Source organism: Echiichthys vipera, assembly GCF_963691815.1.
Source record: "Echiichthys vipera genome assembly, chromosome: 4".
NCBI lineage: Eukaryota > Metazoa > Chordata > Actinopteri > Perciformes > Trachinidae > Echiichthys > Echiichthys vipera.
Window position 1 is genome coordinate 7,349,269 of NC_139829.1, and position 13,089 is coordinate 7,362,357.

At 40.3% G+C, this 13,089-nt stretch overlaps 1 protein-coding gene across 2 annotated transcripts in view; it reads right to left on the reverse strand.

The window, feature by feature from the left end:
• Positions 1–13,089, reverse strand: part of wdfy3 (WD repeat and FYVE domain containing 3) — a 107,279-nt gene that overhangs the window by 34,344 nt on the left and 59,846 nt on the right. For both annotated transcript variants that reach the window (XM_083912528.1, XM_083912527.1), the window contains exons 18-22: positions 10,726–10,826; positions 5,123–5,341; positions 3,810–3,991; positions 1,499–1,730; positions 1,202–1,362 (exon numbers count right to left, since the gene is read on the reverse strand). In XM_083912528.1, coding sequence (XP_083768654.1) covers positions 1,202–1,362; positions 1,499–1,730; positions 3,810–3,991; positions 5,123–5,341; positions 10,726–10,826 — 895 coding nt within the window. The remainder of the gene's footprint in view (positions 1–1,201; positions 1,363–1,498; positions 1,731–3,809; positions 3,992–5,122; positions 5,342–10,725; positions 10,827–13,089) is intronic.

Consider the following 13,089-nt stretch of genomic DNA (forward strand, 5'->3'; position numbering starts at 1 on the left):
ACGTTCTGCCTCCTGAGAGACACCGTGGGACGAGGCTTAGCAGGGAGAGCAGAGCAGGCTGGGAAATAGCTTGACAGGTGGGGAGAGAGATAAGGACGAATGAGGGAGCTAATTTGGAGCTCAAACACACACATAATAGGATGGTGTGTTTGTGACTATAAACGCAAAGTAGATTGACTGCATATTTTCCGTTGAAGAATGAGCTGACCTTTGCATGCCACGATGCACCTGCATCTTGTGTGTGTGTGTGTGTGTGTGTGTGTGTGTGTGTGTGTGTGTGTGTGTGTGTGTGTGTGTGTGTGTGTGTGTGTGTGTGTGTGTGTGTGTGTGCAAACATCTATGACTAGAGAGTGAGTGATAGAAACCTCCACATCATCTTACATGTGTGTTTATTAATCATAATATACATCTTTCCTGAAAGTTAGTGTGTGCGTTGTATAGTTTGACAAAGGTTATTATATTTATGTGGAGTATTTGACTGTATATACATGTTTTGTTTTGTTTTGTTTTTCAAAAAACAATTTCCTTTAATGATTGTTTTGGTAAGGGAACATCATATCCTGACCTTTACACCCAGTTTACACTTGATTTTATTTTTGATATGTCATGTTTTATTGAGCATTAACATTAGAAGTTACAAGTTTCCAAAGTAATACATAAAGAAACAGAGGTACGATGCTCACATTTGACCTTTTTTTAGGGTTTTTCTATCTACTTTGCTAAATGTCTTACTGTGAGTTTGCCTGTGCATGATATGTGCTACAATCTTAAAATTGACTTGACTTGAATACGTTTTCCCAGTAATAATGTTTTATTTCTTTATTGTGAGTGGGGAGCTTTAGATTTCGGATTGAGTGCAGAGGGGATTTTTTATTAGGAAAGTTGCCTTAATCTCCTTCTCCAATGCCACTCACACTATGAGCTGAAAGCACGCCCCAGCCTGTCTCTGCATGTCCATCTGCATGTTCTGCCGAGTGCATGCAGAGCCTGCATCATGGTGGGCACCATTCATCTGACAAATACAGCGCATTTTTTTTCTTTTCTGGGGTGTTTTAAGTGTTGAGCGAAGAAGGGGGGACGAAAAAGCAGAAATTCTCACCCCTCATCTTCACTCACATACTCTGTTTCTGACAAGGCTTCCAAGTTGTGACTTCCTAAGATTCTACACACTTCAATTCCACTGAGCAGTGGTATGTCTGACCTGTTTGGCGATGGCTTTGCTGTCCAGTTTGTTGTAGACCTTCCTAATCTTGGCCACCGTGAGAGTAGAGACAGAGAGTGCATAAAGACTAAAGGACACCTTCTCCTCTGGTACCAACGCCACTGGGGAGGCAGGTGCTACCTCTGTCTTCGAGTCTTTACCTGGGACAACAAAAGGTATAAAAATGGGGTTTAAAACATTGACAGACGTATAAGGAAAGGGCATAAAATGACAAAAAAGAAAGGAGAGAAAAGATTATTAAAGGATAGTAAAGATGAAACCAAAAGGACCACTCACAGGGCAGGTAGACAGCCTGGAAGCTTCCCACATAGATGGGTCCCAGTTCGTAGATGGCGGCAACGCTGGAGGCAGGCAGCACCTCCTCCAGGAAGTGGCTGGGCCCTAGGCGCCACACTAGGCTGGAGAGCTGGCGCTGGGCAGGTGGCGTCCCCACATATCCGTACACAGTGCTCAGCACAGGAGGGTTAGTGGAGCCGGAGCCGCCCGGTGCACTGTGGACGTAGTGAAGCTGTAGGAGAGGGAAGGCGAAGGTAGGCAGCAATTATAGCAACAGAATGAGTAGAAATGAACACAACTAGCAGTTGGCTCATATAAGAGTAACTGCAGAAAAATTATCCAAGAATTTAAAAATCCAACAATTTTCCAGGTGTGAGATGTTTTATATCATTACAAGTTTAAAGGGCACAAAAAATGCTCATTTTCAGATTTATACTTTTATTCTGAGTTTCTGCTAGAACATGTTTACATGCTTTAATGTTCAAAAAAACATTATATTCCTCATACTGTCGGTCTGAATATACCTGATTTCAGCCTTCATTTTAGCGCCTGTCTCTTTAAGACCCCCTCCTGAAAAAGACCAGTCTGCTCTGATTGGTCAGTGCTTCTAGGTCTTCTACATGCGCTCTCTCTGCATCATCATTGCAGCCGGAGAATGACTGTAACAACGCTGTATTTGCACTTTGTACCTAGATATAGTAAAGTTGTGCGTACGTCTCTGTGGATGGAGCATTTTAATACTTTACAGTACAGTATTTATGCATTCATTCCCTATTATTATCTATTATTTATGACACTTTTTCTCTAATGTTTTGGCATTTCCTGACCAAAGCATAAATCAAGGGAGCCGAAAAATGATTATAGGATAATTTCAACAATTATTTGAGCAAACATCCATATACAGGTTTTTTATGAAATAATTTTAATAGTATGCAATTGACTGATTGTGAACATGATACTCATTTAGCAAATTCTTTTATTTTTATTTATTCTTTATTTTCTCAGTGTTCACTTAGAATTGGTTGACAATATGATACATTGTACATATAATGCATAATAAGAATGTGCAATAATATTGAAGCCTACTGAGTTTCTCTGCAGAGTCTTTTTGGTGCAAAATCCAAATTAAAAAAAGTCTATTTTCATTCAAATCAGTGAATTTCCCCCTCTCTGAAATCCGTAATCGGTCTTAAAAATGTTGTAATCTGATGAAGGGCGTGAAAAAGCTGCACAATTTATGATCATTACATACATAAATCATCACTAACAGAAGCTACCATTGTTCTTGTTAGTTTGTGTACCCACTGTGCGGAGAGCCTCCTTAGAGACTGTAAAGTTAAGAGACAAGATTTGTGCCTTACAGAAAACCAACCGTTCCCAGAGGGCAAAAAAACACAACCACAAGTACGCTCTTACACACACAGACACAGAAGACACATATGAGCAGCTTGTTGTTTCCTTTATGAGGACCTCAGCAGGAAATGAAGCTGTTGTTATCAGCAGTGCTGAGAGGAAGCTGAGACTTGTGGTCTGCTCTGCTCTGTAATCTCAGGGGAATCTAATGTCACTGGACCACAAGCCACGGTACAGTATGCTGACTGCTGTGCTGTGGGGCTACTATGTAAAGACTGCTTTAAAGTGTATTTCTGTGCTGCGTCATCAAAAAAAAATGGTCAGTGTTCTGAACATTTTGAGCTAACTGTACAATATGTGTATCTGGATATCTACTCTGTATTTATGTCCATATGAGAAAAAGATAAGAAGCACATCAGCATATTAGCTCGGTTTTTATGGTGAACTGAATATCTTTGGGTTGCTTTGAAAATGACCTCAACTCATAACTACTACACACCTTACTATTATTGCACATTCATCATTTGCTGCTACATATCCAGAATGTACTGCTTAGGTCACTTTGTTTGTTATTGCTTGTTTGTTTTAATCGGTCTCTCTCCGATGTCAATCAGTGTTTCCCAAAGCCCAAAACATGCGTCTTCAAATGTATTGTTTTGTCCATAACTCAAAGATATTCAGTTTAGTCATAGGAGGAAAGACAGGAGAAAATATTCACGTTTAAGAAGCTGAAAGAGAATTTTGATTTAGATTTTTTTTAAATGACTCAAAACGATTAATCGTTGATCAAAATATTTGCCGATTAATGAAGGTTTATTTCTTTATTTTATTTCTTCTATCTATCGATAAATCACAGATGAAAGCCTTAGCTACAGCCCTAATTTTGAAAATTATAAACCACTGTACATAGATAACTCTTCCAGTAATAACAAAGTGAAATTTGAGTCAATAACTTTACCTTGACGGTGTTGATAAGCTGACCGTCGAGGTACAGAGTGGCCATGCTGTTCTTCAGCATGCCTTTGCTCATGACGAGCACCAGGTGGTGCCACTGGCCCTCCGCGATCAGCTCGCCGCAGCGGAAACGGGCACAGCAGGGCAGGATCTCATAGAAGGAGGCTTCCTCACTCGACTCGTCTGCTGCTTGATGGGGAGAGAGAGGGGGGGGGGGGGAGAAGCAGAGGGGCAGTAACGATGAGTCAGACGTAAAAACATGACCTCCTGGTGACTGACGGAAATCCCACAAGGGACAGATTTATAAGGTGTAATAGACATAAAGACTTCTCCCACTCACCAACCTCACTCCTTTGACCCCAGCCCACCTCACACTAACAGTGCAATACTTAAAGATATAGATAAATATAAATATATAAACAGTTTCTACATTTAAATACACACCGAGATGACTAAATCCTTGGTTGAGAACATGTGTATAAAAAACCCCATCATCACTGATGAATCAACAACAAAAGCAGGTTTTTATGTAACAGTATACACTGGTCAAAAAGTCAGATTTTGTTTTTACATCAAGTTTACACAAACAACAAATATCTTATTATATCTTGGACCATTTATTCTGCAACTGCAGCAGCATTCTGTCAGCTATCAGCAAAACAACCCCAGCATAGATTACCCATGATTCCTTTTGTGTTCCTCACTACTTAAGTCATGTTAGCCCAAAAAACACAATATTAGAGTTTAGTGTAAGAAGAGACTTTCAGCCTGGGTAAAGGCCCATCTCTCTCCCAGAAATCCTGTTATTCGAGTAATTCATGCTTTTATTACCCCCTCTTTGAGACTACTGTAACTCTTTGAGGGTGCTGTTGAACAGTCGTCTCTTTGTCATCTGCAGTTAGTACAAAATACAGCCACTCGCCTTCTAACTGAAAAAAAGAAAATGTGATCACATAACACCAGTACTGGCCTCTCTCCTCCTTTTTAAGATCTTGTTGCTTGTTATCAGGATTTAAATGGGCTGGTAAATGTCTTGAATCACACTCCAGTTAGAGCAACTAAGGTGGACCTATAAGATGCTGGGTGTTCCACGAAGCAGACACAAAAGCAGTGACGTTCAACTGAGTTGAGTTTGACTTCATCTTCTGTTTTACTGCAGTTCTTTATGTATTCGTTATTTGCTTCTGTTCTTACTGTTAATTTTGTATTCATGTGTTTGGTATTTTGTGTGGTCAACTGCAGTTGTTGTTATTATTTGGACTCCACTTGATGTAGAAAACCCTGTCTGATGGAATAAATGAACCAGGTTTTACTCACAGTAGGTCTGCAGCAGCTCCTCCTTGGTGGAGACGGTGAGCGAGCGATCTTTGGCGGACAGCACGACTGCCAGGCAGACGTAGTGCTGCTCCGAGGACGTGGCCCGACGGACGATGGTCAGCAGTCGCACCGGGTGGGCCTGAGGAGCTGCGCTGAAACGCTCGACACAGAACCAGGTGGAGTAGCTCAGGCCTGACGGAGGAGGGAACAAGCGCTCCCCTGGAGGAAAAAAAAAAATCAGGTGTGATTTTATTTAATGTGTCCAAAGTCACTTTGCAGCTACGGTATGATCTGCTCATCACAATACTTTCAATGCTGCATCCACAAGTGTTCCACAAAACAACATTGAACCAAGTGATGTGCTACCATCTATTAGGGCGCACTCACACTGTCCATCCGTACCGTGCCCAAATAGGTTTTTCGGGTAAAGCCTAGTTCGTTTGACCAGTGTGAGTGCAACCGCACCGCGCCTAGCTGCGGCCAGCTTGCCGGCCACGGCCCGTTTGTGAGAAGTGGGCTTTTGTAAAGCACGTCTGCACATGTACGAGCATGAGCGTGCGCACGTGTACGAGCACGAGCATGTGGCCTACGGCGGCTCTGATGTCATTTTATGTGCACCTGTTCGGACATAGAAAAAAAAAAAAAACGAACCATGCGCAGACATTTAAAACAATGGCGGTGAAAGGTTCACGTTGGTGTGATACGGAGGTGGAGTGTTTACTGCAGATTTGGTCAGATGAAAATATTCAAAAACAGTCGGACAAGACGCACAAAAACTCAATCAATGCGTGTGACGGCGTGATGACGTATAGGCAGCAAGAAGCATTCCACCGAGGCCCAGGCAGTGTGAGTACAAACGGGCCTGGCCGGCGGGGGGAGAGGGAGGGGGGGACAAGTACCCTAAAGCCCGGGGCACGGTACGGACGGACAGTGTGGTCTGCGCCCTTACATGTAAATCTTGACCCTGTGTAAAATAGGAAACACTTATTCTTTATCTCCTCGACGCTGCCTCCAGGACCATCAGTGTGCACTCCATATTGGTTTCCAGCATGTGGAGCTCTCTGAATAAACTATTTGCCTGTGAGACATTTTCATGTGTTTACTGAGTCCACAGATATTGTCCTTCCTGGAAAGATTGCATGTTTACTCTTGTTTTGTTGCTGCCAGCAGCTACTTGATATTACAGCCAAAATGGAGCGGGGGTTGTCTCTTTCTTTCTACAGTACTGTTAGCTGATAGGGGCAGAAACAACAATGTGTGTACAATGTATTTTATTGAGGGGTTTATTTTCGTTTAATATGCTCACTTTCATATGATATTGAATGCTGTGGATGAAATAAATAAATAAGCCCCTTGAGTTAGCCCCTTTTTCTTATCAGACAACTTCTGTTTATAGTTTTAAGAAACAGCTAAAATTTGTTTCATAATATTGCTTTTAAATAATTTCCACTTTTGTTATTATTGCCACTTTCACTGTTAATCAGTATTAGTTAGTCAATATTTCTTATGGTTTTTGTATCGTCAAATACTTTTCAATATTATTAACTTGTTTTACTAGTATTATTCCTATCTTGTGTTTTTATATCACAATATATTTACTTTTTTATGTCTTGCTTTTTCGCTCTGTGTTTATTTTTTTCATCCATATCTTTATTGGGTTATCAAGACATAATACATGTTCACTTGTAAGGATACATTTCACCCATGTTTACCCCTTTTAGAACACCAAAAATGGAGTTACATGAGTAGGCTTCCATCTGACACCTGTCTGTGCTGGGGGAGTTGAACTAGGTATAGATTACTTGAATATTGGCTGTCCAATAGTATACCCTGAAATCCTGCGGAGCAAGGCCCCCCTCCTCCTTGGTTCTTTGCAAAATTGAGTACTTTTTCCCTCGGAGTCTTCCCCCCCCCAAATAAAATGTGAAATAATCTTATCCAATTGTTTGAAAAAAGGTTTTGGGCAGGTATATAGGTAGACACTGAAAAGGAAAAAGAAAATTTTGGTAGGACATTCATTTTGATAGAATTGATTCTGCCTAGAAGCGACAATCGGACAGCATTCCAGCGTAGTAGATATGATTTAACATTTCTGACCAATTCCATAATGTTATGTTTGTACAGTAAAGGGAGACTATTCGAGATATTAATGCCTAAATATTGAAATCTAGAAGAAGCCTAGCGGAATGATAGTGTTTGAGCCGGGATCTGCTTTGCTGCATTATTAAGAGGGAAGCATTCACTTTTATTAATGTTCAATTTATAACCAGAGAAGGACCCAAATTTGTGTAAGATGTCCAGAATCTTGTCAATGCAGAGAGTGGGGCTTGAGACATAGAGCAAGAGGTCATCGGCATAAAGTGATACTCTGTGTTCCGTCCCATTCCTATAGACACCGGTAAAAAGCGGTGAACTCCTAAGGGTGATGGAGAGCAACAGCAAACAGCAGTGGTGATAGCGGACATCTTTGGTGCCAGCCACGTGTTAAATGAAAGACACTCTGCGTTTTAGTACGTGTGTTATTACAAAACGTATGAACAGTACATAAATATGTACATAATATTTTTTTTGTCTTATTTATGAAGGTTTAGTGGAGGCCAAAGCTGTGCAGAAAAGATCTAAAATCAGCCTTAGGGCATAATTAGGCAAACAATGTTTTTGCTACATGATGGAGCCACATCAAAGTAAGTAATAAGTAATAAGTTATGCCGGACGGAGCTGCCAAAAGCTTAAAGCAGAAATGAGTATTTGAACCACATTGTCCTGCAGCTCAGTGAATCTCACAGCAATGCAGACTCACGGTGCCTGGGGATCAGGCTGTCACTCAACAGGGTTTCAGACCGGACCAAATTAAAATTGGCCAGAATACCACAGTCATCACTGTCTGCTGGCACACCACCACCTGTTCTGAGCCAGATGAGCAACAACTGATTTTTGTATCAGCGCTTTCTGAAGACTTGAAAGAACTAACTACAAGTTAAATGTTCACTGATACCATTACATATAGTCTTATTTATGGAGCCGACTATGGACTTGTGGGACTTGGATTAGAGAAAAAAACAACATCAATGTTGCAGGAAAAACTGCTGCAAGAACAAAGAAAAGTTGCCTGAGGGCATATGTGTATGTGTGTATCAGTAGATGCTTGATACAACAGAGGCGCTATGAGTTCCTGAGCCGACTGAGGACATTTTGATGAATGAGATTCTCGATGATGTCATTGCAGGATATGGGTCAGGAGAGGAGTAGGATAGGGGAGAAGAATAAGGGAAGGAAGGAGGAGGGACAGGAAGGGGATTGAGACAAATGAGGTAAGAAAGGAAGGAGAGGTTAAGTGACATGGGAGAGGGACTGAAGGGAAGAAAAAGAAGAAACCTCAAAAGGAGGAACAAGTAAGGGATGGAGGAAAAAAACACTAAAAAAAAAGGTTGGAGGGTTGGAGACAGAGAGGAGAGATAATAAGGACAGAGAAAAGGATAGATGTGAGTGACAGGAAGAATTGAGGGAGGGAAAGAGAGAGGTCTATAAATAGTGTTGGGTGACTGGCTGGAGAAGACTAGAGGAGGAGAGCGTGGGGTGGATGAGTGCAGAGGGAGAGGATGAATAGGTAAACAGATGGAGGAATGATAGTAATGTGAGAGGAGAGGAGAGGACAGGAGAGGAGAGGACAGGAGAGGAGAGGAGGGTCTAGCTTCATAAAAACTAAATGATGCTAGAGACTAGAGAATCCACCATAACGTCACAGATTAATTTTTATCTCTGCCTTCAGGGTCTTTGAGTTGGGTTGTTTGGGTTTTAGATGTTCAGTGCACAAATGATGAAAAGATCAGAACAAATACACTCGTTGTGGGTGAGATGAAGAAATCCTGAGAGGTTAAAAAAACAGTGTGAAGAAGAAAGTGAGAAATGAGATGTACTGGGGAAAACAAAAGAAGTGATGAGGAGGATGGTGCACGAAGACAACACCACAGATATAACTCAAAGATGGTGTGTGCGCTTTCAGAAATGGGGACAACATGTGCAAGTGCTCAAAGAGGGATATAATATGTTTGATGTGTTTTTATGTGCGTTTCATGTGAGTTAGGATTAACAAGAGGTGGGATGATCCAAGGTTTGTGCAGCAGGCAGACATACGAAGACTTCAAACATCAGAATCTATTCTTACTCTTTCACTGCGTCAGTGAAAAAATGCTTTTATACCTCAAACATTTCAACCGCTTGTTGTCTGCCAAATGGTTGGTAAAGTGACAAATATGTACCAGAAATGGGCTGTAAATTGGTGTGGAAAATCCCACCCTGATATATTGCAATACTTTGCCAGGGTTATCAAAGGTTTTCCCTTTTAAAGAAAATGAAAAGCAAAATTAAATATGCCAATAATCCAACAAGCCGAACATAGTCACTGCTAAACATCAACTCAAAATGCTTATATTAGGGCGAATTTATGGGCTATCAGCGACCAAGCACTAGTGATATACCAATACATCGGCCGGCCGATATGATTGGCAGATATTTGCGTTTTTTACATGTATCGGTATTGGCCGATGCAGGCTGCTGTGTTCACTGGCTCTGTGTCGCTGTAGGCGGCTTTTTTAAGTTCAATAAATGTTTTTTATTTTTTTATTGAGACTCATAACATTTGTTATCATCCCTGTATAATTTCTATGTTGTAAATTGAGGTAGAAAAAGTAGTATCGGCTCCAAATAATGGCTCAAGATAATCGTCAGTCCATATCAGTCATCGGCTAAGAGATGGGGGGAAAAAAACGGTATCCACATGGCCCTAAAAAAATCCATATCGGTCTTTCCCTACTGAGCAAATCGCATGTTGTTGTATTTTTTATTTTACTACTTTAATGGTCTCCCACCAAAGAAGAAGGCAGCTGGCACAGCACTAAAATGAAGTGTAGAGATGGCTACGTGAGAATACTCAGCAACAGAATCTCATTCAGAGGGCAAACACAGTAGGACAAAGTGGCCAGCAACAGCAGAGAGAGACTGCGTGGAAAACAGCATGCAGAGCAAGTCACGTACTGTTTGTTTTTGTAACAAAAATGATGCCATTTGACTGACAGTTGTATTAGGTACAACACACGCAGCAAAGCAGATCTAGCAGACTGGAGTGACAGCATAGGGCAGCAACTTTCTGGTACACAGCAACCCTTCATACCATATCATTTTATAAAACCCTGCTTTGCCAGAATATAAACCATTCACAAAAGAGGCATGGTTCGCAGAGATTTTTGAAATAGTACAAATATGTCTCCTGAAGGAACTTTCATGTTTCTCATTAGTTCACCAAGTCCTGCAAGTCGTCAATGTGTCTCTATATTGCTCAAGTTGGTAATCATTTCTTTTCTTTTCCTTTCTTTCTGAAAAATAATGAAAAAAGAAAAGAAACAAAGAAAAAAAATAAGAACAAAGGAAAAAGAAAAGAAAAAGAAGAAATAATGAAAAAGAAAAAGAAGAAATAATGAAAAAGAAAAAGAAGAAATAATGAAAAAGAAAAAGAGAAAAATTAAAGAGAAAAAATGTAGAAGAATAAGAGAAAAAATGACAAAAGACAAAAATGAAAAAAAGAAAAGAAACCCTTTAGTCTTTACCTGTACCCATCCCGCTCAGCACTGCTCCGTCGCTGACACCTGAGGCGTTAGTGTTGTTGGTGGGAGCGTTGTGGGGAGCCAGGCTGGGCAGAAACAGGCACCTGCACAGGACAACAGAGGGCAGGTTAATGACTGTTATCTGGGGAAACAGCTGTAACAGATACAAAACATATTGTCAGCTTACATGTGTAGTTGTTGTTGTAAAAGAGATTTAGCACTGTGGTCTGGCTCCAGACTTGAGATAAACTATTAGAAAGACTTATCATCCGAGGTTACAAAGAACAGTCTGGTATTTCAAGCGCTGGAGACACAGAAGCTTTATATTATAATATGGAAATCTCCACTGCCTGATACTCAAGGATAAATTATGTATGAGAGCAGCATAGAGGGAGGATGAAAGCATACTTTCAGGCCTGCTCTTACAGTCAGTTGCATCTCCTTGCACTCTCCTAGCTTTGGTCAATTCACTTCAAAGCATAGGATGATGACTGCAGACAGATAGAAAATACAAAAAGTTTAAAAAGTAAGCTTTGTGCTAACATTTATTTAGTTTGATAAGCATTTAAGTTTGATGGCATGCCATTTTTTTCAAGGATTTCTACAGCCGACAGAGAATGACAATCATGCCACAAAATTACAGAAAATCTGACTTGTGAGACAGCGTTGCGTTCTGCTGACTCACTGCCTCTCAGTGAAGAGGCTTTTTTTTCCTCCTCTTTAATCATCCTGAACCGGCACTGAAGACACTGGTGCTCTGGGAAACCAACATGGGGATTTGTTTTGTTTTTCCATCACTGTGAATGTGTGCAGAAACCTGACAGGCCTGGACCCAACCACACTGGAGGAGCGCCTCGATGACAGTTGTTGGCAGCAGAAAGCCCAAATCACAATAACTAGATGACTAAACTACATCACGCACACACACACACGCACACGCACACACGAACACACACAAACACACACAAACACACACAAACACACACACACCCACAATATAGAATGATAGATTTAGCTTTTGTATAAGTATCCCTTTATGAATTTATTTCATATTGATACTACAGTAAATTACTTTTTTGAATGTTATACACTAAAAGTCTATCCAAAACCAAATAATTGCAACACCATTTCTCCTAACTTTGAATATCCAAAAAGGGGGCCAGGCTTGGGTCATCTTTCTGATGTAATTCTCTCTAAGAAAGAAAGCCAAACTGCTGCAATAATAATTCAGGACAATTATTTTAGGGCTCCTCCTGCAACTGACAGAAGACCAAATACGATTCCACTTCCAAAAACTTGCATATTTCTCTACACCATAACAACAAAGATCATGTAACTGGCGCTGAAAGGATTATCCAGTTAACTGATTAACTGGAAAAAAAAAAAAAATACATTAAAATTAAAAAAAAGGCCAAAAACCAACAATGTATCTCTTAATGATTTCAGATTTCTCTACACTCTCTGCCCACTGGTTTCTACTGAACCACTCGGTTTGGAATTTAACAATGTCACAAACATGTAGTTTCAGATTTTTAAATGACAAAAAGCTGGACATTAATGCACTGATCCGTGTTTTGATTTAACAATGGAGCTCTATGGCACAGAGGAATATATCAGGTTTTTGATACACACAATAATTGCTACAGGATGCGACGATATACAAATATATTGATAAAACCAGATAAAAATGTAAATATTTTTCTATATCTTTTGCAGTCACACGGCAACATTTATTTCATGTAAACGAAGCTTTTCGTTCTGATTTTAGCATTTGTTTCGGGGTTGAGTTTAAATGTACTTCCCCAGATACTCAGCCTCCACCTTTAATGGTATTTGTTGACGATAACAATGAAAATAAAGAATGTTATCAGACTTGTCTTATATTCCCAGCATTCCCTAGTAGCAGCCTCTCAAACCTGAATAAATGGAACATCTTTAGGACTTTGTGGGATTGAAAGGCATTTTTTTAAAAGCTAATCTGACATTTTATATAATTAAAAATGTATTATATGTACAGACTACTTAAACAATAATAAAAAAATAAATTAAATAATGATAGTTACACATTTTGAAAGATGCACTGATTAAACCCCAAAATGACCAGATTTTGTTTTTTGGCTTTCTCTTTTTTTCCCCCACCTGAAGGTCCGAGGTCAGGGTTAGCTACAGGACAGCGTCCCTGAAGCTGGCAGGGATTCAATGACTCACTCAAGGACTCTTCTCAAGGGCAGACACTCTGGTCCTCTGTTTAACAGACAGCCTGTCCAAGAACCACCCTGCTGCTTCATAGTAACAACATGTTATTAGTCATCACCTTGATTAGGTTAAATAAAAAAACAAGAAAACTCTCCGAGGATTTCACCGGCT